The 26191-nt window shown below is 45.8% G+C and overlaps 1 protein-coding gene across 3 annotated transcripts in view; it reads left to right on the top strand.

Annotated features, from left to right (window-relative positions):
* ptpro (protein tyrosine phosphatase receptor type O) overlaps positions 1–25573 on the top strand; it is a 65701-nt gene extending 40128 nt beyond the window's left edge. Inside the window, exons 8-27 of one of the 3 annotated variants that reach the window (XM_075472356.1) lie at positions 480–600; positions 745–938; positions 1024–1135; positions 4849–5012; positions 5607–5727; positions 6840–6973; positions 7853–7991; positions 8411–8531; positions 9514–9582; positions 11724–11807; positions 13974–14009; positions 14401–14482; positions 15346–15436; positions 15562–15638; positions 15743–15877; positions 16727–16849; positions 16943–17097; positions 19600–19735; positions 20983–21103; positions 21221–25573. In XM_075472356.1, coding sequence (XP_075328471.1) covers positions 480–600; positions 745–938; positions 1024–1135; positions 4849–5012; positions 5607–5727; positions 6840–6973; positions 7853–7991; positions 8411–8531; positions 9514–9582; positions 11724–11807; positions 13974–14009; positions 14401–14482; positions 15346–15436; positions 15562–15638; positions 15743–15877; positions 16727–16849; positions 16943–17097; positions 19600–19735; positions 20983–21087 — 2199 coding nt within the window. In that variant the 3' untranslated portion in view covers positions 21088–21103; positions 21221–25573. The remainder of the gene's footprint in view (positions 1–479; positions 601–744; positions 939–1023; positions 1136–4848; positions 5013–5606; positions 5728–6839; positions 6974–7852; positions 7992–8410; positions 8532–9513; positions 9583–11723; positions 11808–13973; positions 14010–14400; positions 14483–15345; positions 15437–15561; positions 15639–15742; positions 15878–16726; positions 16850–16942; positions 17098–19599; positions 19736–20982; positions 21104–21220) is intronic. The other 2 variants (XM_075472357.1, XM_075472358.1) reach the window with 2 other exon arrangements.
* The last annotated feature ends 618 nt before the right edge of the window (positions 25574–26191 follow it).

The raw sequence follows: 26191 nt of genomic DNA, 5'->3' as shown, positions 1-26191 counted from the left end.
GTCATGTTTCCTCTGCTCCAACTTCACTGATGTCATGTTTCCTCTGCTCCAACTTCACTGATGTCATGTTTCCTCTTCTCTAGCTTCTCTGATGTCATGTTTCCTCTGCTCTAACTTCTCTGATGTCATGTTTCCTCTGCTCTAACTTCACTGATGTCATGTTTCCTCTGCTCTAACTTCTCTGATGTCATGTTTCCTCTGCTCTAACTTCTCTGATGTCATGTTTCCTCTGCTCTAACTTCACTGATGTCATGTTTCCTCTGCTCCAACTTCACTGATGTCATGTTTCCTCTTCTCTAGCTTCTCTGATGTCATGTTTCCTCTGCTCTAACTTCACTGATGTCATGTTTCCTCTTCTCTAGCTTCTCTGATGTCATGTTTCCTCTGCTCTAACTTCTCTGATGTCATGTTTCCTCTGCTCTAACTTCTCTGATGTCATGTTTCCTCTGCTCTAAATCATCTTTTTCACGTTTTCACAGGAGAACTCAACAAGTGACATCATCAGTAACCTGATGCCCGGCGCTCAGTACAGAGTCATCGTCTATCACACCAACGGACCTCTGATCAGTCCTCCGTCTGAACCTGTCATCATCGACATCGGTGATTATCGGCGTGCAGGAGCTGAATGTAAGTTACCCTTTCTCCACAGGCTCCTCCCCCCTGACAGGTGTGTGTGTGTGTGTGTGTGTGTGTGTGTGTGTGTGTGTGTGTGTGTGTGTGTGTGTGTGTGTGTGTGTGTGTCAGAGCCCACAGGTGTGCGTGAGCTGGCCGTGTACCCTCTGAGCCCCACGGCAGTGATCCTGAGCTGGCAGCGTCCGTACCACGTGGCCTTCAGGAAGTACATCCTGCAGACCTTTTTCTTCAACCCCGTCACGCTGGCGTCCGAGTGGACCACCTACTACGAGATCGCCGCCACCGCCTCCGTCATCGCCTCTGTGGTAGCGCAGTTTGTTGGCTTGGTTGCAGTGAACGTGTCGTGATGCTTTCAGCTCCTCCTCTCACCGTTTCTCTGTCTCCTCTCAGAGGGTCACCGACCTGCTGCCGGCCTGGTACTACAACTTCCGTGTTTCCATGGTGACGTGGGGCGAGCCACCCCTCAGCTGCTGCGACAGCTCCACAGTGAGCTTCGTGACAGGTACGCACTCGCCTGTTATCATCGGAAGTGTTTGATCATCGTCTTTCCTTATCCTCATGGAAAACCCCATGGGCTTAAGGAAAGATGGAAGGATGAAAGCTGCAGCTGCAAGGAATTGTGGGACAGAATTGGAGTTCCTTTCTCTATATAACTGCGTATCAGCTGGCCTAATGGAAGCATGTACAGATTGAACAATAGGGTCCCAGGATTGACCCCTGGGGAACCCCACAGGTCATAGCCTCAGACTGCAGATGATTTCTGACTGCAGATGATCTTTGACAGTCATTAAAGAATATTGCAAACTCATCACACTTGGATGTAGAAATGAGTTCTAAAGGCAGTGAAACTGGAGGGTTTGTTCATCTGTTTACTCTTGTTACTGCAGTTTTTGATGATTTCAGAAAAATAACTCTCCCTTGTTCAAAGTCTGGTTGAACACACACAGCTTTTCTTTGTCAGTCCCATCATGAACCTGGAGTTTTGACTTTCCCGTCCGCCTCTGCTCTCATGTTTGTATTAGATACGACTCCGTCTCCAAGCACAACAGTATCTTTGACCTTGACACACGGCACAGTTTCTCTGTCCATCTGCTGCTTTGTGCTGTCTCTCCGTTTGTTCCACTGACAGCGGTAAAAATCTGTTTGTTAACGATGTTACACATCCTCCATTAATCTGAGCACAAAGTCCTTTAGAAGTGTCTTTGCACTCTTGGAAATGACACGGTTTCATTTAGCTTTAAGTGGCAGTTTTTTACCCTTTCCTGTCGGAGTAAATGTGGACTTCTTATCACTGGATTCCATTGGGAGCGATTCATGAAGGAAGAATTCTTTGTTGATATATCCGACAGTTTTCCCAGGGTTAAGGGAGACTTTTGTTTGCTCCTTCAAGGCATGTTGAGACGATTGTAGTCGCTGACTCGTCAGATAAGTTGTAAAAAGAATGAAAATTATTCAAAAAGTCTTGGTTCACTTCAAAGAAAAAGAAATCATATCCAAGACTTGTGGAAAGAAAGTAGAATGATTTAAGAGCAAATAAAACAGTAAGCAGCAGAGAATGTGTTTTTTAATTAAGGAAGCGTCGGAGCTCCTTTCTCTCCGAAAGGACGGTCCGGCGTTTCCTAAAGGAGACCGCTGAGGAAGCGTCGGAGCTCCTTTCTCTCCTAAAGGACGGTCCGGCGTTTCCTAAAGGACACCGCTGAGGAAGCGTCGGAGCTCCCTTCTCTCCTAAAGGACGGTCCGGCGTTTCCTAAAGGAGACCGCTGAGGAAGCGTCGGAGCTCCTTTCTCTCCTAAAGGACGGTCCGGCGTTTCCTAAAGGAGACCGCTGAGGAAGCGTCGGAGCTCCTTTCTCTCCCAAAGGACGGTCCGGCGTTTCCTAAAGGAGACCGCTGAGGAAGCGTCGGAGCTCCCTTCTCTCCTAAAGGACGGTCCGGCGTTTCCTAAAGGAGACCGCTGAGGAAGCGTCGGAGCTCCTTTCTCTCCTAAAGGACGGCCCGGCGTTTCCTAAAGGAGACCGCTGAGGAAGCGTCGGAGCTCCCTTCTCTCCTAAAGGACGGTCCGGCGTTTCCTAAAGGAGACCGCTGAGGAAGCGTCGGAGCTCCCTTCTCTCCTAAAGGACGGTCCGGCGTTTCCTAAAGGAGACCGCTGAGGAAGCGTCGGAGCTCCCTTCTCTCCTAAAGGACGGTCCGGCGTTTCCTAAAGGAGACCGCTGAGGAAGCGTCAGAGCTCCTTTCTCTCCTAAAGGACGGTCCGGCGTTTCCTAAAGGAGACCGCTGAGGAAGCGTCGGAGCTCCCTTCTCTCCTAAAGGACGGTCCGGCGTTTCCTAAAGGAGACCGCTGAGGAAGCGTCGGAGCTCCTTTCTCTCCTAAAGGACGGCCCGGCGTTTCCTAAAGGAGACCGCTGAGGAAGCGTCGGAGCTCCCTTCTCTCCTAAAGGACGGTCCGGCGTTTCCTAAAGGAGACCGCTGAGGAAGCGTCGGAGCTCCTTTCTCTCCTAAAGGACGGTCCGGCGTTTCCTAAAGGAGACCGCTGAGGAAGCGTCGGAGCTCCTTTCTCTCCTAAAGGACGGTCCGGCGTTTCCTAAAGGAGACCGCTGAGGAAGCGTCGGAGCTCCTTTCTCTCCTAAAGGACGGTCCGGCGTTTCCTAAAGGAGACCGCTGAGGAAGCGTCGGAGCTCCTTTCTCTCCTAAAGGACGGTCCGGCGTATCCTAAAGGAGACCGCTGAGGAAGCGTCGGAGCTCCCTTCTCTCCTAAAGGACGGTCCGGCGTTTCCTAAAGGAGACCGCTGAGGAAGTGTCGGAGCTCCTTTCTCTCCTAAAGGACGGTCCGGCGTTTCCTAAAGGAGACCGCTGAGGAAGCGTCGGAGCTCCTTTCTCTCCTAAAGGACGGTCCGGCGTTTCCTAAAGGAGACCGCTGAGGAAGCGTCGGAGCTCCCTTCTCTCCTAAAGGACGGTCCGGCGTTTCCTAAAGGAGACCGCTGAGGAAGCGTCGGAGCTCCTTTCTCTCCTAAAGGACGGTCCGGCGTTTCCTAAAGGAGACCGCTGAGGAAGCGTCGGAGCTCCTTTCTCTCCTAAAGGACGGTCCGGCGTTTCCTAAAGGAGACCGCTGAGGAAGCGTCGGAGCTCCTTTCTCTCCTAAAGGACGGTCCGGCGTATCCTAAAGGAGACCGCTGAGGAAGCGTCGGAGCTCCCTTCTCTCCTAAAGGACGGTCCGGCGTTTCCTAAAGGAGACCGCTGAGGAAGCGTCGGAGCTCCTTTCTCTCCTAAAGGACGGTCCGGCGTTTCCTAAAGGAGACCGCTGAGGAAGCGTCGGAGCTCCTTTCTCTCCTAAAGGACGGTCCGGCGTTTCCTAAAGGAGACCGCTGAGGAAGCGTCGGAGCTCCCTTCTCTCCTAAAGGACGGTCCGGCGTTTCCTAAAGGAGACCGCTGAGGAAGCGTCGGAGCTGCTTTTCTTAGTATCTGGAGGATTCGGACAGCTCTGATCATGGCTGCCGCTCACATACTTCCAGCTCATTTCACTCAGTTTGGAAGGTTCTGTTGGGCCGGGCTCCAGCTTTAATTTTATTTACCTTGTTTCTTTGAATCGGTTCATTTTCAGATTTTTGTTACATTTCTTTTATTCTAATGAAACGTTTAATTAATTAATTTACTTTGAAATAATTAGAATTTTTTATTTTAACAAATACGTTTATTTATGTTTTTATTTACTTTATATTTGTCATATCATCAACTTAATTTTAATAGTTAAATGTAAATTTCAGTAAAGAAAAAGTATTAATCATGAATATTTATTATTTTCAGCTCTTAGTTTGTATTTATTAATTAATTTTTCATGTTTAATATCAACTTTCATCAATAAATCGTCCCAATGTTTTATTCTTTAGTTTATCTTATTTATTTTTCTTAAATATTTTTTAATATTTAATATTTAATTTTTTTCAAATTTAATTTAATTTTGTTATCATTTAATTTAGTTCAACCTTTTTATTATTTGTTCATCTTATGACATTTTTTTCTGTATTTATGATATTTTCAGTGAGTTTTTAAAACCTAATTTACTTTATAATTTTTTTGCCTTGTTTTCGATAATTTCACGTTTTTAGTTAGATACTGAATTCATCTTGTTGTTAATCACAGTTTTTCTGAGGTCAGAGTCGGACTCTCTCTGCTCTGCTCAGGTGTTTCGTGACGTCACTAACAGACCTGTTCTCCTGCAGCTCCCGAGGCTCCTCACATCTCCTCGGTGGATTACTCTCACGGCGTTCTGTTTGTCCGCTGGACGTACGGCGAGCTTTTCATCGACCTGTCCCACTCCAGGATGCTGCACTGGCAGGTGGTGGCTGTCGGCAAGAAGGGTCCCGAGAAGAGTTACTCCATCGACGTAAGTTTACCGAAGGTGTGACGAGGCTGCAGCCTGAGCAGCTCAGGATGGGAAGTCCAGCACCCATCTACACAGCTGGGTCCTAAATGCCTCCTTTTAGTAGGAATGGGAATTGTTAAGAATTTACCAATTCCGTTCCATTATCGATATCGCTTATCGATTCTGTTCCTTATCGGTTCTCGTATCGATTCTCACCCGGTTATATAGTACAGACAAAGTACAATATATAACTCTATGTATCTAATTCTGCCTCACTCTTGCGGCCCTCTTCAACTAAATGTTAATATCAGATGGAAAGTATTCATACACTATGTCGCTAACATTATTACAACAGGGCTCTGAAGTTTTGAATGCAGGCAAGACTGACATCTCTACTCTCCGACACTCGATTCCCATCCCTATTTTTTAGTGAGCACTCTGATCGTTAATCCACATGAATCTGTGAATCCTTCCTTATATCTCATGATAGAACAGCAGCCTGGTGTTTGAGGGTTACAAAACATTTAAAGAACCGTTACAGGAGACAGACGTAAAGCTGGAACATTTCAGGGACGTCTGAGATGAGATAACGAGATCCTCGAACTCTGTGTTCAGGTGACTCGTAACGTGATGCGGGCCAGCTTCCCTCTGCCTCCAGGAGACATCTACAACCTGACGGTGACGGCGTGCACCGAGCGCAGCAGGAACATGTCCACGCCCAACATCATCAAGCTGGGTCAGCACACACACGCACAAACACACCCAAACCTGCTCAGGTTCTGTTCAGGTTCAGGTTACTTCCTGTCAGTAAGGCCGAATAACTGGGCAGATCCTAAACATCTGCCAACATAGCTACTGTCACTCATTTTGGAAACATCTTTTGGTTTATGTGTTCCATTTAAACTCAAATCTGTTTAATTTGTCATTCTGGGGACACAGCATTAGTGTTTTCAGGACATTTGGCTCATAGTAACGATCAGCGGTACATCGTCTGCATACAGGCAGGTTTTAACTGCTTCATCATCCCTTATAAGCTGTGCTAAGGCTGCTTCCAAATCAATGATCTCTGAGTAGGTGTCCATTGATTTTTATCCCAGCATTTGGAGGATTTTAATAGATCCTGAGAGGCAGAAGAGAAATTATGTTATTCTTTTTATTTTTATGACTTTAATACAGATAAAAATGTTTCAGTGGTTTAATCTTTCTGAAGTAGGAATTCTTTATTATCTCTGAAACAGGAGGAATAAGGAATAAACCTAAAGGGTAAAAAATAACTTTTAACATTTAAAAGATATATATGAATATAAAGTTCGAACTCGTTCTTCTTTTCCTCGTGTTACCACGTCATTACCAGCAGACTCACCTCAGAGACTGGTGGGCAGAGTATTTATGTCTTTATTCTTTGCCCTTCGGGCTTCCGTACCTACAGAACCATAAAACAGTGAACGTTTCCTGCTTAAATCAGACGTAAACCGTCTGCCTGTCAGACTGTGTGTTGAGCAGCTTTCAGGATCCTGTTTTCAGGGATTTTTCAGGGATTTTTCAGAGGAAATGAGACCTTGATGGCAAACGTCTTTTTCTGTTTTCTGATGGAAGCTGGCGCTGCGTGAGGCCGCCGTACTTTCTGCTGACAGGTGAAACACACCTGCAGGTCTTCTCACACACACTTTGTTCGGACTGGCTGTTTTCACCCTGAAAGTGAAAAAGAAACTTCAGATTCTTCACTTCCCCTTCTGAGCGTCTTAAAGTCTTCCGTAAGCAGAAGTGGGCTGTTTTTAGTTGGGCTCGACCTGCCTCACACCCGCAGCTTTTCTCCTTTAAACTCACACCCGGCTTTCCTTCCTGCAGAGCCGGCTCCTCCCCGGGCGCTGTTCGCCGTCAACGCCACACACTCATCGGTGACTCTGCTGTGGACCGAGGAGGGAGTGGTTGACTACTACCAGGTCGTCTGCAGACCCTGCAAACCTGGCAAGGAGCTGAAGGTAAAGCACATCTGTCATCATGGGTCCAGCTGTTTCCTGAGAGCTTTAACCACAAGAGACGAACAAATGAAACAATTTCAGAGCAGAAACTTAGTTTAAAAAGTTGGATTTGAGTTTTCTGACCCAAAATGAACCGAGCCTTCCACCCTGTAATCACAGAGATGACCCAAAGTCAGTTCTTGTCGGTTTGGATTCAAGGCTGACAAAACACGTCAGAAACCGGCAGAGGTGACGTGACTGTGGGATCTGGAAATGATTCAGACATGGACGGCTGAAAGCAGGCAGAGGATGACTTCCTGCGGCTTCATTCAAAACTGCTGGTTTCAGTCCGACAGAAAGCGATCAGCTGCTGTGTGTCCGTGAAGCTTCGGTCCCAGCAGGCTGCAGACTCAGAGAACAGGACCTGAGATGAAAATAAGATCAGACTGAAGGTGGAGTTCAGCTTTAACTGACAGATCATGGATGCTTCATCTCTGCTCAGCTCCAAACAAACTGAACGTGAGAATCCTGACCTGTGACTCGGACTTCTCCTGTTCGTGGACTCACTCGTCAGTAACTGAGAGGAAACGTCTGGCGGTGATTTATTAACTGCAGAAAGTAACTCCGACAGGTCCATTTAAAGCCTTAAAGTGAGCAATAAAACCTTAAAATCAATCTGAAAATGGACTGGAAGCCAATGAAGGAAGATCAGAGCAGAGTTATGTGATCTTCCAACATCTCTGAGTGATTCTGACTCTTGGCTTTCAAAGGGCACCAGAATCAGTCTCTGTGGGTCTAAATGAAACCTCTCAGAGCTGCGTTCACACAAACTTTATTAACACGACAGAAGCAGGAAACAGTGGCTCAGAAGTTAAAACTCTTGAACTTCTCCTCCTTCAGGCCCGTGATCCGCTCACCGCCACCTCCCACGTCCTGACAGTTTCCGGTTTGACGCCGTCGTCCAGCTACAACTGCTCCATCACCAGCTTCAGCTACAGCACGCCCAGCCGGCCGGCGCACATCACCGTCAGCACCGTCGGTAGGTGGGACCGCCGCAGCTGCACTGCGGGGCTGTCGCCGTGGTTTCAGTGTAATTTGATTGTATATGACATCATACCTCAGTTTGACTGCAGAGGTCTGATAACAAGGTGTTAATTTGACACATTTCAACCGGACTCTGACATGACTGAAAACATCAGCTGATTGTTTCCTGAATAAAATAATTTCATCTTCGCGATTTTATTTAAATTTCTGTTGAGACTTCCTGCAGGACTTTCACAGTAAAAGCCTCCTACTGGCTTTTAATGTGAAAGTCCTGCAGGAAGTGATTATTCTTCAAATAAATAAACAAATGAATAAACACCTGATGGACGGCAGGGGAATGTGGACGACCAGTTTATCATGAAATAAAAAGCGAAAGGACTCGATGGTAATGCTTGTTTGTTTGTGCGTCTGCAGCTAAAGAGATGAACCCGAGCGTCGCCGCCATCTCCGCGCTGGCCGTCCTCAGCATCCTGCTCATCAGCCTGTTGCTTCTGTTCCTGCTGGTTCTGCGTAAGAAGCATCTGCAGCTGAGCAGGTAACACACCTGTACGCACCTGAGTCATGTGACCCTCTGCTGTCAGAGGGAACCAGGAGCAGCTGCTCGCAGGTCATGTGACGTGTGTTTGGCTGCAAAACTTCCTCCTCTGATAAAGAAGCTTTAATTTAGAGAAAATCAAAAACGTTAGAGTGAAGGTGTTACAGGGGTTACATGTACATCCAACACAGTGGGCCTTTGGGCCTTCTGGGCTTCTACGGAAGCCCAGAAGGCCCAAACCAAACTCAGCAGCTGACATTGACAGTGTGTTTCAGTTTGGATGTGTGTATCTTTAAATGATTAAATCAGGCTTAAATAGAAAGACTTTGATAATCTGGGTGTTTTTCAGTGATTTTTATTTTTACTTCAGTCATAAAGTATCTGCATTTATTTAAAGTTTACAATTAATTATGACAATCTTCATTAGTGAGTAAGTCTGCTGATGTTTGCTCTGCATGCTGTGATGATCTTACTTTTCTTCCATTTTTATTTTGTAATTAAAACATCTCAGAAATTTAAATGTTGTTAAATTTATTTCTGTTATTTATAATTATTTCCTCCAGAAGTTTTAATGTTTTAACTGTTTTCTTTGTTTTTTTTTTAAATTTTTCAGATTTTCCAAAGTTTTATTGAAATATTTTGTTAGAATTTTTCCATTTCTTAGATTTTTAGAAAAAAGTTTTTATTTTCTTAGACTTAAACTGTTTTGTGGGATGTTTTTGTAAAATATAATTTTCTTGTTGGATTTTATTGGGTTTAAAAATTTTTGTCGACATTTTCTAAAGATGTTTCTTTTTTCTGTTTTTCTCCTTTTTTCTTCTTCTTGGGTTTTGTGAACACATGTTGTGTCACGTTCTCGTCGAGGGTCGGTAACTCTGGCGTGCCAGTCCTTTCAGCTCACTTCCTGTTTCTCCTGAGAACTCATTAAATGTTTGTCTGACTTCCCCAAACTGTTCTCACCACACGTTCTGCTGTGTTTCAGAGAGTGTGGCGCCGAGACTTTTGTCAACTTCGCCTCGTTTGAAAGAGACGGGAAGCTTCCCTACAACTGGTAAGCAGCTCCTCTTCCTCTCTGTACGCTCATCCTCACATCGCTGACGGCGGCGCCCGGCAGGTGTTTCACGGCTGTCGGTCTCCTCAGTTATCTCACGTCCTCAAACACCCGAGGCAGATTAGCTGACGAGGCAGATTAGGACTTTCTGCTCTTTAAGCACCGCGAGGTGACGATGATGATGGTGAGCTCAGCTGAGGGTTGTTTGATGAAGATGAAAGAAAATCTGATCAAACAAGACAACAGAAATGGGTCGTCATTAACCTTTCAAATTGAGAAGTTTTAACAGAAGAGGCGCCGGCGTGGCCGAAGGACCCGGTTCCGTCGTGCATGTTCCGACCCGCAGATTTGTGATTAATATAACGGCTGAAAGACGGTCAGTTGAGGCAGAGCCTGGGCTTCCATCTGCTGTGGTATTTGACCCCCCATCACTAAACGCACATCTCCATCAGTGTCGTCTTCTTACTGTGACGTTTGTGTTTCTGCTTTGACTGTGCATGTGTGCTGTTACAGCAGAGTGGGTGTGGCCAAGAGGAGGAGGCGCCGTGACCTCACTGATGCAGGAAGCAGCTTCATCTGAACTCCACCTTTGTTGTTTGTTTGGAGACTGAAGGAGGAAAACAAAAGTTCAGACGTTTCTTTTGGGCCCAAATATTTTACAGCTGAACCTGCCGCTCAGAACGGCTCCCCGCACAGTGACCACGAGACGAGTTCCCACCCATCCGCCATCCGCCCTCCGCCCAGTCCAGTTCTGGGTCGCCTGAATACAAAAGTTATTGATGACACGTCTGAACCCTTCAGAGAGAACTTTTTTTTGGGGGGGGGCTTTTTTTTATGCCTTTTTTAATGATAGGACAGCTGGAGAGAGACAAGAAGCAGGGGGCAGAGAGAGAGGGAAGACATGCAGCAAAGGGCCGTCCGGTGCGGGACTGGAACGGGACCCACTGCAGCGAGGACTGTAGCCTCTGTACATGGGGCGGCTGCTTAAACCACTACGCCACCGACCACCCCAGAGAGAACTTTTAAATAAAAGTCTTCCAGATACATGAGATTAAAGAGAGCGTATTAAAACCGGCAGTGAACCAGGCTGACAGCGTGTGTTAATTAAACGTTGAGCTAACACGTTAGCATCTTTCTCGGTGATGATTCGGTTCTGTTGCAGTTGCAGCTCTTTCATCAGCACAGGATGCATGAGCAGGATGGAAATAAGCTGTTTGTGTGCGCAGACAGCTCTGCTACACTTCTATCATATTTAAGAGCGCTTTTATGTGTTTTTACCTGTTTGCTCCACCCACGAACAGGGTCAGTTTTTATCTTTCCCAGCTCTCAGATCAGTCCTGAATCCCTCAGAAGTTCAGAGCCAGAAGCTTTTCTTCCAGGCTGTAAACATGTTCATTTCTGCTCATTAGCATGTGTGTCTGTGGCCGTTTAAGAGCTGAAGGTTTAGTCCCGTTTTCCAGCTGCCTTTCCACCACAGGAACCTTTTCCAGGACCGTGGCTCATTCAGGGGTCCGTTCCCACAGCAGGAACCAGGAGCTAAAAGAAATTTTACCCCCATAATAACTGTTATTTTTATGTAAACGCAACATTCAAACTTCAGCCAGCTGAAGGGCGCCGGAGGTCCAAGCAGGAAGCCGTCAGTAATAACAGTGGAGATGGGAACATATTAATGTGATAGACCTAAAGAACGGTTCCCGCCTGTGTCTGCATCAGTGAGGTCAACACACACGTTAAGGAGGTCATCAGGTCCGTGAAGGTGGCGTCACCTGGTCTGACGTCAGCGCAGAGAGACGAGCTGACACCTGTTTTTGACACATGGTGAGAGGGATGAGTGATGCATTGTGGGCTGGGCCGGGAGGACGCGGTGATGTCACGGGCTCAGGCTGGGGTTGAGACAGAGCGGCCATTGAGGAGCGACGTTAGACAGACTGCTGTTGTCCTGCGGGGACAACGGCCTCTCTGAGCGGCTGCATGATGCATTAACTCTGTGTTCAGCACTAATGTGAACCTCTCGACACTCTGTGCCTCTTTACTAATGGAGCACCATGTTCTGTCCCAACCTGTCGCCCCCTGGTGTCTGTTTTCTTTATTTTCTCTCGTTTGTTTGTGTTTTTATTTTTGTGTTTATTTGAACCCTTCAGGCGAAGAAGCCTCTTTGCCTTCCTTACCCTACTGCCATCCTGCCTTTGGACTGACTATCTTTTGGCTTTTTATATTAATCTGTGGTAAGTAAGCACCTGCTGCACTTCAGGGGCATGTCCAGTCAGAGCCACAGCCCACAGTACTGATCAGACACAGTTTTACCTCCATGTCAGTCAGAGTGAGGAGTCACTCCTCTGATCCAGAACTAACAGACAAGTCTGGTGTTGTTCTGTCGATGTCTGCGCAAATACAACGAGAGCAAAAAACAAACAGTGAAGTCCCTCAAGGCTCGATCCTGGGGCCACTTCACTGAACAGTTCAACAGTCCTGATCAGCCTCATTTCTCTACATGTTCTACATAAAAGCAGGAAACAACTGCAGAGATTCACTGAAACATGTTCCAACATGAACATAAACCCAGAATCTGAGTCAGAACCAGAGTTAGTTCAGTTCTGAGCAGCTTTAAAGTGAATATCTGCTCTGAGCTCCTTTCTCCTCTAGCACAGCCTGAACCCTCTCAGACGAGCTTTCTGTCCTTTCTTTAAGGAGTCTTCAGGAATAGTTCTCCAGGCTTCTTGAAGGACATCCCAAAGCTCTTAGCAGAAAATGTCCAAAGAAAAACCCTGAAAGACCTTCAGAAAGCTGGAGAACTGTTGATCACTTTAAAGATTACAGGAAAGTCTGGAAGAAATGAGGCTGATCAGGACTCTGGGTCAGGACTTGAAATAAAGCCTGGTTCGGATATTTAGAAAACAAAACTTTCATTCTTCTTCTTTCATTTCTAACATTCAAACACAAATAGTTAAGTTAGTTAGTTAATTAGTTGGTGTTTACTGAAAGCATTAGCTGTGTTCGTTGATCGACAACGAGACGACGAGCACAGATTTTTTTAAGTTACTGTATTAAGTTCGTAAACACAAAAAGTCTTTGAAAAGAAAACTGTGTGATGCTTTAGTTTTATCCACAGAGACACGAGGTCGTGTTCTCATGCTGGAGTTCCATAGGGAGCCACTGGAGGGCCCCTGTTTTTTTTTCGATCATGTTGGTAAGAAAAACACCAGACTGGTCTTTAACATTGATAACAGGAAGTGACATGTTGAACTTTGTCCTGCCATGCTGTGTTTGTGGTGGAACTACTAACCCGTAGCATGATGCTAACCCCGCTGTGCTGCATGCCGTCACTTTGTTTCAGTACACGTGCACGTTGTTGCGTACAGATGGAGTAGCTGGATGTGTTGTAGCGCCTCCACATTTCCTCCCACTGGATGTTCTGAGTCAGAACATCACAGGTGCTTCTGGAGAAAATTTGGCTCATTTCAGTGTAAATGCATGAGTAGTTAAAGGTCTGAGAAGGTCAAACGGCTGCATGACCGATGTGAATGAAGCGGGACGCAGTTCTGAGCATGACGTCTGTTGTTCTGCCGGGTCGGACCGATGTTTGGGTTCCTCTTTTATGGAAGTCTGTGGCTGCTGATGTTAAACTACCATTTAATGTATTTCCACCTTTTTGATTAAATTTTCTGTTCGCAGAAATAGATGAATAATCTCACTTAAAGGCCTCGGTTCCAGAACTGAGATGGAATCAGATTGACTAAAAGAAAAGGAAGTTGGAAGCCACAGACTTCCTGCTTAGTTAAAATAAGGATTCATGTTCCTCATGAGGAGGATTTTTAGAATATTTGTCGCCTTCCTAATGTCATTTTTAAACATTTTGAACCAATCAGAACTGTTTTAGTTTCCACTCGTCTCTGCAGCAGCTGTTTCCTCCTGATTTTACCGTCATGTGAAGAAGAAAGTTTGTCCCTTTTCACTTCCCGTGGAAGCAGTAAGGGTTCACTTTCTCACACACTGTTTCTGTGTTTTGTTCAGTAAGTAATGAACAATGATGCTAACATGTGAGGTTGGATTTACGGAGTTTTAAGAAGCAGATGATGTTTATTATGTAAAACTGGAGAATCTGTGGAGGGTGTACTTTCTTTTTTACGCGACTGTAAAGCTGAATAAGTTGTAAACATCCCAGAACCAGGTCAGTTCACTGGTTCTGAGGAGGTCACATGACGCTCTCAGCTAAACTGATTTGAGGATAAAGGTGGAAACTTTAGTTGTAGCGGTGTGAACGGACAGCAGGGGGCGCCGCTGCTGCTGCACTGACGGTCAGAACCCTTCATCGGTCAGAGCTGAATGTGACGATGATGATGTTGCTGAAGGTCAGAAGTCATCATGAGGACTTCACGTGTTTTATTTTATAGGAGCAAGACAGCTTTAAAGAAACGGAAGCTAACAAGGTAACCCCACTCAGGGTGCGTGTGTGTGCGTGCACGTGTGTGTGTGCGTGTGTGTGTGCGCTGCCATGACTTTAATCCCAGCCTTCAGACCCACAGCTGATGATCCAGCATGAACCTGAGCCCACAGCAGTACCCCTTCCTTATTTCAGAGCTTTAGCAGCAGGTTTTCCATCATTCTGCACCAGTAGTTTTACTTTTACTGGGATCAGGTTCGTTAGTTTATGGTGTTCTGGGGATAAAGACACGTTAAAAGTAAAGGTTCTGTTGGAGGGAGAAGTTCAGTGTACGTGTTGGAGGTCCTGTTTCCTTCTCATGACTCAGAGGTTAAAATCTGTTTGACCGTGAAGAACAAGAGGAGCGATGTGTTGACGGCTTTTATTTCTGCTTTCAGCCCCGTGCAGCTCGACGACTTCGACGCATTCTTCAAAGAAATGAGCAAAGACTCGGCGTACAAGTTCTCTCTGCAGTTTGAGGTAAGACTCCGGTCTGCTTCCTGACTCTCATGATCCTCTTCCTGTTGAAACAGGACCACCTCGTCCCAACGAGGCGTCCCATAGAGTCAGGGTTAGGGTTAGGATAAGTTAGGATAACGCTAACCCACGAAGATACGAGACCTCTTCAGGACAATGCAAACTTCATCTTTCAGTCTTTAGTTTTTTATTCAAAGGTATTGAAAGACGATTACCTCTATGGGTCCTTTTCTCTGGTTGTGTTCGCACCCCAGGGAGAAACACTGCGCTGTAAATAATTAGAAGTAGTCCCACTGCAGTGTTTCTAACTGAGGGAAGATCCAGCAAAGACCTGACACAGGAGCTGAGAGATGCATCTGGACCTTCAGCTGATCCATCTGCTGTTGGCCCAAGCCTCATCAGAAATGGGCTCCATGGAAGGGTGGCTGTCAGGAAGCCGTTCTTCAGGAAGGGAAACAGGGAGAAAAGGCTGAGCTGTGCCAAAGGACACAAGAAGTGGGCTGAAAATCAGTGGCAGCAGGTCTGATGGAGGGATGAATCCTCCCCAGAGCCCGGAGCTCAACATTACTGAAGCAGTGTGGGATCATGTTGGCAGAGAACGGAACAAAAGGCAGCCCACATCCAAAGAAGAGCTTTGGGATGTCCTTCAAGAAGCCTGGAGAACTATTCCTGAAGACTCCTTAAAGAAAGGACAGAAAGCTCGTCTGAGAGGGTTCAGGCTGTGCTGGAGGAGAAGCTTTGGGATGGAGGCAGGCAGCTGTTCCTAAAACCATCATCTAATGAACATCTACATGTTTGTGCTCTGAGGTGGAAGACATGTGGAATGAGTCCCACCTGTGTGACCTGAAGGTTTGAATGTTTTCCAGGAGCTGAAGAGCGTTGGTCTGGATCTGTCCCACGATGCTGCAGACCTGCCGGTCAACAGGCCCAAGAACCGATACACCAACATCCTCCCCTGTGAGTCCCTCTCATTTTACCCTCCATCACATGTCCTCCTGAAACGCTTTCTGACGCGTTTTCAGTTCCATGTCAGTTTGATGATCAGCTGTATTTAACATGCATTTCACCTCTGCTGCACTCAGACGACTTCAGTCGGGTGAAGCTGATCTCGATGCACAACGATGAAGGTGCCGACTACATCAACGCCAACTACATACCTGTGAGTCCGAAACACTGACCTTTAACCATCTTATAGGAGCAAAAACATCACTGCTTTGTTGGGACTCTGCAGAAGCTAAAGCTGTGCATGTGTCTGATGTTCAGGGCTACAAACACTCCAGGGAGTACATCGCCACTCAGGGGCCGCTGCCCGAGACCCGCAACGATTTCTGGAAGATGGTGCTGCAGCAGAAGTCGCCCATCGTGGTCATGCTGACTCAGTGCAACGAGCGGCGGCGGGTGAGGGAGCGCCAGCTGCTGGTCCCAAAGTGTGAAGCAGAGCTTTAACAGATGGGCTCATCAGCAGGAAGCGCTGCTCTGTGATTGGATGTCTGCTCCAGCAGTAGCCAGTCACAGTGCAAGCAAAGAGTTTTTGAATAAATCAAATCATTTTTCACTTTAAAAAGATCAACATTTTGATATCGAAGAGTAAAACTATTCAATTCTTTTTCAAATTTGACCGTTTTCTGAGGATAGTAAGTTTGAAAGGGGCTCCCCCTACAGGTGTGGAATAAAACATCTGAGTGTGAGCCCTGCACATGCACAGCCATACACTGAACCTGTCATCATGGTGAAGAGGCCAAAGACGACATTAAAAACCCAGAAAGATGTCAAGCGTGCGTAAAGCAAAATGGCGTGAACACCAAAGTGTTCTGGGCGCTGCAGGTCAGTTTCAGGAGGTCAACGTACGTCGAAACAGTTTTAAGGTTCACAAACTTCTTTAGTGTTGCTTTGGAAGCTGATATGGCTTTAATTTCTGTAGCACCCTCAAACAGTGAAACTCCACATTTAGTCACAGCTGGACAAACAGTTTTACAGCAAATGGTCAGGTCAGACAACGAGTCGCATTCAAATTAATTCAGATATTGAACGAGCAGAGTTTGTGGAGGGTTGAATGAAATGTGGAGAACGAGAGACTCAGAAGGGAAGATCCTTTTATCTGACAGGAAACCAAGTTAACTGTTTAAAACTGGTTAAAACTGGTTAACCAGGTGAAACTGTGGTGTAAACAGCCGGTACACATGAAGTGAGGGCGCGCTGCTCTTCAGTGCCACCTGCTTGTCACTCACCTTGCTCTTCTCTTCTCAGGTGAAGTGCGATCATTACTGGCCGTTTACAGACGAGCCCGTGATGTACGGCGAGATCAGCGTGGAGATGCTGTCTGAGAGCGAGTCGCCCGAGTGGATCATCCGGAAGTTCAGACTCGGATACGTGAGTTTCCTCCCCTGCAGGGCAACTCCTGGACTGAGCAGAAAGCCTCCAGGCGGCGCGCTCGCTTAACACCAATCGTTGTCGTTGTCACAGGCCGACGAGACTCAGGACGTCTTCCATCTGAACTACACCTCCTGGCCGGACCACGGCGTCCCCACGGTCAACGCCATCGAGAGCATCCTTCAGTTCGTCCACATCGTCCGTCAGCAGGCCAACAGGACCAAAGACCCCGTCATCGTCCACTGCAGGTCAGTAAAGCATCAAGTCGCCTGGAAAAACCTGGAAACAGCTGGAAACAGCTGAAGGAGGGTCACGATGTGACAAAAGTCTGTGTTTCCATCACATGAAGATGAGAATCATCACACATAACTTCCACTTTATTTACATGGTCTCCACCGCAGTTAGGTATGGAAGACTGAAACTGCCATAAGTTTCAATGATGCTTCTGAAATGTATTCCAAAAATCAATTTATGGAAATATAATCGAATAAATTGTAAAAGAAAGGATTGTTTCTGCTTTAATTCTAAACTTTGATTTAAAGGGGAAGTTTGTATTTTTAAACCTGGACCTTATTTCTGGCATAAAATCCGTTCATCTACTCACCGATAACAGTTTGGTGAAAGTCGGCGTCCTTCGGAAGATATTTAGATCACTGGAGATCGGCGTATATTCATATAACGAGAGAGAACAGAGACAATACAGCCACTAAATAAGGCTTTATCTGTCTTTATTTGACCAATACTTTAAGACCAATGAATGAATGAATGAACGCGTACTATTGCACTGTTAGCTCAGAGCTGCCGTGTTGTTGTTATTGGGGGCTATCGGGGGGGCTTATCGGGGCTTTCTACTCACGCATCTACTTGGATGACGTCATTGATGCGCGCCGCAGCAGCAGCATCTTTGTTACTGCTGCTGGTAACATGGTTCGTGATTGCGTATTTCCAAATTGCACAGAACTAGCAGCAGCAAACTCGGTGTGAAGTTAGCTGACCATCACAGAGCACGGAGTGAAGAAGCTGTGCTGCAGCGGCGCGGCGATGATGTCATCCCAGTTTAAAAAAAACAGAACTTTGTGTTCATGCTTCATTTATTTTTTCATTTCACACATTTCCATAAAAATTTTTAATTTGTCTTTCTTTGGTCACATCTGTATTTATGTCTTTATTGTAGTTTGATTTCACCAGCTTCATTATTTAAGTTACTGTAATGAATTCAGTTTCAAATGAAAGCTTTCACATTTTATACGATTAGTTTTACATAAGTTAGTTTTTAAAATGAATCTCAGCAGCATTTATTACCATAAAAATTCATTTATATATATATATATATTTGTATTTATTTGAGATTATGGCAGTTTCATTTTAATCCAACTGCAGTTTTCAGTTTCTGCCAGTAGAGGTCACTGCTGCTGAGACTCTGCATAGGCTGAGTCTGTGAGTGATGTCCCAACTGTGGATGTTTAGGTTTAGGGTTAAATCTTTTTCATCCAGTCGACTGACTGTGGCTCATTTTGATAAAAGTCCAGACGTCTCTCACTCCTTGAAGGAATTACGAGTCTTTGTGATGCTATCATATTTTATAACTGATCAATGATGTCATGAGAACGTATTAGCTGAAGGACTTAATGTGCTTCATGTTGACCACAGAGCCACATCATAGCTGAGGGATTCTCGTCGTCTTTTCCTGAGCAGTTTGTGAAGTTACGCCCATAAAGGAACAAGCTGCTGCCGTCATGACTCAGTCAGGGTGTAAACAGTGTTGCCAAAAAAAAAATCACAAGAAGTCGCTATTGGCTCATAAGTGACGTAACCACGCCCATATTATATATTTTCGCTCCTACCCGAGCCGAAATCAGCCGGCCTGAAGCTGATTTCAGCTCTAAACTCTGTAAACTTTAGCAACATTTGAAACTTTCCAGGCCAGAAAGTAGTCGTTTAGATCCCCAACGTGTTAAAAACCTGACAAAATACCGGCTATTTACAATTTTGTTCCGACGAATTCGGCGCTACTAAAGCTAGCCGCAGTGAGCAATGCTCTTCCGGTTATTTTGACAAAATAAAATACCCGTTGCCTTTTATCATAGGGAAAGCCATTACGATAAAAATGTGCTTTTGTTTTGAAAACAGGAAGTGAACCTACCCTCGTTGTAGCTAGCTTGAAACTGCCGTTTTGACAGGAAATGACGGTATGCCGGGTTGCCGCCGTCCTGCAGTGCTTCTGTCTCGGCTTGTATGGTGTCGCGGGGCAACTGATTTGTCACTCACAAAACAAATTAAATTGTCGCTAGATTCAGCCAGATTGAGCCCGAAAGTCGCTAAGTCGCTAGATTATTTTTTTTGTCGCCAGAGATGGCCAAAAGTCACTAATTGGCAACACTGGGTGTAAAATGTCGGTAGACTTAATACATATAGGTGGGCGGGGCTTGATCAGGCCACTGTAGCTGACCAATCAGAGCAGACTGTGGCTTCGGAAGAGGGAGGGGCCTCCCGAGGCCCTGTTGTTACAGAAAACGTGGACAGATGTGCAGGCCAGTAGATGTTTTAGCTGTTTCATGTCAGACACGTCAGTTCCTACAGTTGAAAATAAAATAAACGGGAAAACATGAAGAGAGGTGTTGGACCTGTTGATTCTCTGTGAGTCAAACTCAGCAGGAAGTGGACTCCTGTCAGTCTCAGCCGGATGACTTGATGTCCATGACCATTACCGAGCGCGTGGTTAACAGACGTTTTCTGGGTCTCCGTTTCAGTGCTGGTGTCGGCAGAACCGGGACCTTCATCGCTCTGGATCGCCTCATGCAGCACATCAGAGAGCACGAGTTCATCGACATCCTGGGCATGGTGTCCGAGATGAGATCCCACCGAGTGTCCATGGTCCAGACCGAGGTCAGAGTTGTCCACACAAGCACCTTCACCGGGTCTCAGCTGGTTCTGGAAGCAGAACTCTGAGAGTTTCAGATCCACATTTTCATTCAGTTTGCTGTAAAACTGTTGAAGTAATCGAGCATCATTTGGTCAGACATTTGTTGTAATGTGACAGTTTATTTGTTGTCACAGTTAATTAAGTTTTTAACAAACCAAACTGTCAATCTTTTAATTAAAAAACATTTAGCTTCAGAGTTACTCTCAGCTTAACAGAGGAGGCGGAGCCAACTTAAGGACGTACTTTAGAAATGAAAATCAGAACGGCTCAGGAAGAAGGGGTTTATACACCTCAGACACCCTGATATGTGCTCCCAGGAACAGGAAGAAGGAGTTTTACACCTCAGACACCCTGATATGTGCTCCCAGGAACAGGAAGAAGGGGTTTATACACCTCAGACACCCTGATATGTGCTCCCAGGAACAGGAAGAAGGAGTTTTACACCTCAGACACCCTGATATGTGCTCCCAGGAACAGGAAGAAGGAGTTTTACACCTCAGACACCCTGATATGTGCTCCCAGGAACAGGAAGAAGGAGTTTCTGTTGGACAGTGGTGTCAAAAGTACACACATTTCTTACTTAAGTAGAAGTATAGATACTGCAGTTTAAAAACACTCTGGTAAAAGTTGAAGTATCAACTTGACCTCTTTACTCAAGTAAAAGTGAAAAAGTATGTGCTCCAAAACCTACTTAAAGTATAAAAGTATAAAGTAACCTTTAAATAAAAATGTTTTTTTAATAAAAAAAAAAAACACACACACAAAAAGGTAGATGCCACTATATGAATTGCAAGCTTAATTTGAAAACTGAATAGTTCCACATGTGGCCCAAGACAACAATCATAAAACCATTACTGTCAAAGACAAAGTCACTCAAGGAGCATGTTCTTTCTCAAACTTTATTGGAATTCAATTACACGTGAGGTAGTATTCAAGAGGTAGGTCGTGAGGTATTCATTAAAAACAAAAACAAAAAATGTAAGGAATAGAAAGTACAGATACTTGTGTGAAAATGTAATGAGTAGAAGTCAGAAGTAGGCAGAAAAATAAGTAATGGAGTAAAGTACAGATACCTAAAAAGTGTACTTAAGTACAGTAACGAAGTATTTGTACTTTGTTACTTGACACCTCTGCTGTTGGAGGACTTACATGTAGGTGTTGACAGGGTGAGGCTGAGCATCAGCGGCTCACAGTTTGATGTTGTGTGCAGGAGCAGTACGTCTTCATCCATCAGTGCATCCTGTTAATGTGGCAGAAGAAGAAGCAGCAGACCATCACCTCAGACGTCATCTACGAGAACGCCAGCAAGACATAATGAGACGCCACGCCAGGTCTGGAACACTTTACTTACAACCGGTCGGATCGTAAAACCTGTGGTTCCGACTTACTTTCTTTGGTGTGACTCGGGTTAATGTGGAGCTCTCTGAACCCTTCTCGTTGTCTTGCAGGCTGTGACCACGCCCAACCTCCTGTGCTTCAGGCATCCATTCTGTGCAGAAGACCCGCTTCATCATCAGTATCCAAACCAACCGCAGAAAGTCTCAACAAGAGAAGACACTATCATCCAGTCTTTTATTTGAATTGGTGTTAAAGCATGGGATGGAGTTTTGCCTTAAGGAGCCTTTACTGACTGCCCAACATGTTCAACCACAACCCTGAACCGGACTGACTCATGCCAACGTGGGCTCAGAGGAGCGTTGACCCGCTCTGTGCAGTGATCGGACGTCTACACCGTCCACACGCGAGTTGGTGGGACTGAGTCAGCAGTTTGTCATTTTATTTATGTTTTTTAATCTCAGGAGTCGCTGAAAAACCAGCAAGCACACGGGCCTCTTCCTCTGTTTGCATCGCTCCGCAGGGTGCAGCGGTCCCGGCTCTGTGCTCCACACTGCCATACGTACTGAACACCGGATGTAGCACGCCGTGCCGATGACCTGCCAGGACCGCTGCACGGGGCCGCTCACAGGAACCACCCGGCAAACACTCCACAAACCACCAAGAACCGACTCCAACCTGAATTCAAGGTTTCTACAGATTTGTTTGATGAGTCATCATAAGGTTTTCACCGCCTGCTCATCGAGGCAGAAACACATCGGTGATGGAAAATATCTCCACATTTTTAACACCTTCCAGAATTCAGACAGCACATGAACTTTTTGAATGGAATCAGTTCTCTGACGGTTTGCTGGGTCTGCACGACCAGGCCGGCGGAGGGAAGGAGCGCCTCTGCTGCCGCTCGGCGTGTTCCAACGCTGGAGACTTTGCTTGTAAAGCTGTAGTTTGTATTTGCACTGAGGCCTCGGAGCTGCCGAACAAGAAGGGAAGAGTTCCTGCTGCTGCTTCTGACTGTGAAGGACTAACGGAGGCTCCACGCTCATCCTGCGCTGCGATGGCAGCCTCAGCCCCAAGGTTCACTTCAGATCAGCTGCAACAATCCAGCAGAGACACGGGTCATATATGACAGCTCGAGCCCAGCAGTTTCCCTTCATGCTGCTGCTGGTGGGAACAGCTCAAACATATCTGTAGGGCCGGTCCAAGCCCTCCAGGAGCCCAAGTTAAACCTAAATATCACAGATCTGTAACTTATCTGAGCAAATCTTTAGTTCCAGGCCAAACTTAGAGTTTCAACAATCTGCTTCATGGACCTAGATTTCCACTAGAATGCGGCGTTCACACCTTTTTAGCTCTTACGATGAGGGAAATGTTACACGTGGGGATGTTTTGAAGATGAATAAGTTTGACATTAAAGGATTAAAGTGAAACGTCAGTCGGAATGATCTCAGTTTGGAGAATCAGGGAGTTTCCTCCATCTAAAACAACTCAGACCATCAGTCAGGAGCTGTTGGACTGGATGGAGAGCTCACAGATGGATTCAAGTCTAACTCCAGCAGTTATAAACCATCTAAAAATTGATCTGTTTAGACTCTACGTCTTCTTATGAATGTGATAATCTGTCCACACCTGCCAGCAGCCGACTCTGTTCAGTCATAGAAAGCGTTCGGATGTTAGCCGACCCAAAAGGCAGCAGTATTTCCAGCTCATCACATATCATCAGTGCTTCAACCAAACCAACGAAGGCAACTCCTGACCCGTCAGAGGCAGAGGGGCTCATGGCACTTCCTAGGGTTTTCACAGTGGATCTGTGGGTATAACCTGCACTGCAGCCCCAGTTATGACTGTATGTTCAATAAAGCCCAGTGACAAAGGCAGAAATGTAGCCAAATTCTAAAAGGTGGTTTGCAGAATCACGTTGGTAATGTGTTTACTTTCAGCTAACTAGGAGCTGCTCGCCCTAGGAGTGCATGACTCCAGGACTAGCACAGTAGGAGTCCGAGCTGCTGGCTAGCTCAGTGCTCCCAGCGTTGGTGGCACACAGCAGAAGCAAAGTGAGACAGAAGCTGGCTAACCCAGCAGCCATCAGAGTGAAATCATCTGCTCGAGTTTCGGTCGCCTCACAGAGTGCCACAGCGTGTACCTAGCCCAGCACTCTGGGAGCTAGCAGTTAGCAGCTAGCAGTTAGCTCCCGTCCCGTGCAGACTGGGAGGTTTGAGTTGTTTTACCCGTTACTTCCCCATCAGAACTCTGGTTCTCCAAACTCTGACTTCTGAAGGAACCTTTGCTCGCCAAGTCTGTCCCACACTGTCACATCTTCCACATTTTCTGCATTTCCTTCGAAGAGCCAAAAGTCCTCTGGAGAGTTTGGTATGACCGCTCAGAGCCACCGTACACACAGATTCACTTTGTTTCTCAGGTGCTCGATACCACATCCTGAAGACAGTCAGAGTAACTCTGAGACTCGGAGCACCGTGTCTGCTTTTAATGTAACATCTACTCAATTTGGGACATTTGGAGACGTTTCCATGCTGATGAAACAGAATAAAAAGTTTACTTCCTGGTTGCTTTGGGCTCCGTCGGCCGTTTGATGACAATATCCGACTCATTTCATCCAGCTGTGAGCCGTTCTCTGCTCATTCATCCAGATGTGAGCCGTTCTCTGCTCATTTCATCCAGCTGTGAGCTGTTCTCTGCTCATTTCATCCAGCTGTGAGCCGTTCTCTGCTCATTCATCCAGATGTGAGCCGTTCTCTGCTCATTTCATCCAGCTGTGAGCCGTTCTCTGCTCATTTCATCCAGCTGTGAGCCGTTCTCTGCTCATTCATCCAGCTGTGAGCCGTTCTCTGCTCATTTCATCCAGCTGTGAGCCGTTCTCTGCTCATTCATCCAGATGTGAGCCGTTCTCTGCTCATTTCATCCAGCTGTGAGCCGTTCTCTGCTCATTTCATCCAGCTGTGAGCCGTTCTCTGCTCATTCATCCAGATGTGAGCCGTTCTCTGCTCATTTCATCCAGATGTGAGCCGTTCTCTGCTCATTTCATCCAGCTGTGAGCCGTTCTCTGCTCATTTCATCCAGCTGTGAGCCGTTCTCTGCTCATTCATCCAGATGTGAGCCGTTCTCTGCTCATTTCATCCAGCTGTGAGCCGTTCTCTGCTCATTTCATCGTATCAGCTTCTCTTCGTTCATGTTTTTCTGAATATTTGACTTGAAAAAGGTTTTTTAAATCCACTCTTTGTGATTGATGACTGTAGAGAATGTTTACTGAACAGATGGGCGGTCGACCTCACTGAACCCAAAGTTTTACACTTTATTCAGGATGTACACGGTGTCGTCAAACCAGTTCTGGTTCTGGTTCTGGAACACTTCAGTTTACACTCATTAACCTTTCAGGTTACAAATCTATCATCCCTTTAGTTTGAACTGAGCTGAACTCATTTACGCTCATTTTAAGATGATTTTAACAGATTTTGGTTCATTTCCCCAAAACAAAACATTTTTTCCCACTTTAAAATTTTTACATAAACTCAGAATATGTTTATGATCAGACTTTTTAGATAATAGAACCCTTAAAATCTGATGTTATCACCTTTAACTGTTATGAGACCAGATTTTAAAACAATGAAATATTGGTTTATTTTTATTTAATATCAGCTGATTGAATAAAAGTTATTGATTTAAAGTTTTTTGTCATATTTTGAGCGTTTGAACTTGTTTGATATAAAGATCACAGAATTATCTTTATCATGAATTCTTTCAGTATCAGACAGTGATAACATCACATATCACAAGCAGATTTCATCCTTTTTAAATATCTGAATCCTGGTTTTTAATTGCTGTCGAACAGCATCTTGTGTTTGTTTCTGCAGGAACAGAAAGTAATGTGCTGGCAGTGTTTTGGCGGCACCGTGTATCAAATTGAACAAATGTTTAAATACTCAATGAATGTGTAAAAAGGCTGTTTGGACAGTTGTGAAACGATTGGTCATCGTGGCCTTGTGGTTCCAGCACCTGAAGTCTTGTTTGCCGTCTCAGATGCTTTGAGGTCCGGTCGCCACTCCATCTGAACTAGGTTACATTTCACATATGTACTATACATGCATAATACTACTGCTTAACTACTGCGTTTCTACTCGTCATTACTAAGTAATTCTTGTGGAAATGTTGCTTTAGATTTTGTTTTTGGAAGTTGTTGTGAATCATTATTCTGAGCCAGAAGCTTAAAACTACGACGGTTTGATGTTTCAAGTGTTGAGTGGATCCTCCAGACCCGTCTACGTCCTGGAAAGCTCTCTGAAAGCTCAGCACTGAACACTTTTACGCTTCTTTCTCTTGCTTCGTGTGTGTCCAGTCAAACTTGTACGTCATTAGTGCCATTCTTGTGCATTGTGTCACTTACAGTTTGTATGATCGATCATTGTCACAGAGTTGTAATGTGTGTTTGAACTAAATAAAATGTTGCAGTTAAAGTGGCTGTCCAACTTTTTCTGAGCCCCACAAAACTGCTTCGATGTTGTCCATGAACAGAGCTGTCAGATTAAAAAATGTCTTCAGAGAAGGCGAGCTGTCCTTGTGGATCTGAGCGAATCTGGAGTGTGGGACATGAGCTGAGGCAGGAAAAGGAAAACTAGATTCAAAATTCATGTCTTCTAAATGGACTCCAAGTAAAAACAAAACATCCATCCATCATCTTCCGCTGCTCCGGGGATCGGGTCGCGGGGGCAGCAGCTTGAGCAGAGAGACCCAGACGTCCCTGTCCCCGGCCACTTCCTCCAGCTCTTCTGGGGGGACCCCGAGGCGTTCCCAGGCCAGCCGAGAAACATAGTCTCTCCAACATGTCCTGGGTCTTACCCGGGTTCTCCTCCCAGTGGGACGGGCCCGGAACACCTCACCGGGGAGGCGTCCAGGAGGCATCCTAACCAGATGCCCGAGCCACCTCATCTGACTCCTCTCGATGCGGAGGAGCAGCGGTTCTACTCCGAGCCCCTCCCGGATGACCGAGCTTCTCACCCTATCTCTAAGGGAGAGCCCAGACACCCTGCGGAGGAAACTCATTTCGGCCGCTTGTATTCGCGATCTCGTTCTTT

This window comes from Odontesthes bonariensis, chromosome 8, assembly GCF_027942865.1.
Source record: "Odontesthes bonariensis isolate fOdoBon6 chromosome 8, fOdoBon6.hap1, whole genome shotgun sequence".
In the NCBI taxonomy this organism is placed as follows: domain Eukaryota; kingdom Metazoa; phylum Chordata; class Actinopteri; order Atheriniformes; family Atherinopsidae; genus Odontesthes; species Odontesthes bonariensis.
The sequence above is the reverse complement of the archived record's forward strand: the minus strand, read 5'-3'. Positions and strand labels throughout refer to the sequence as shown.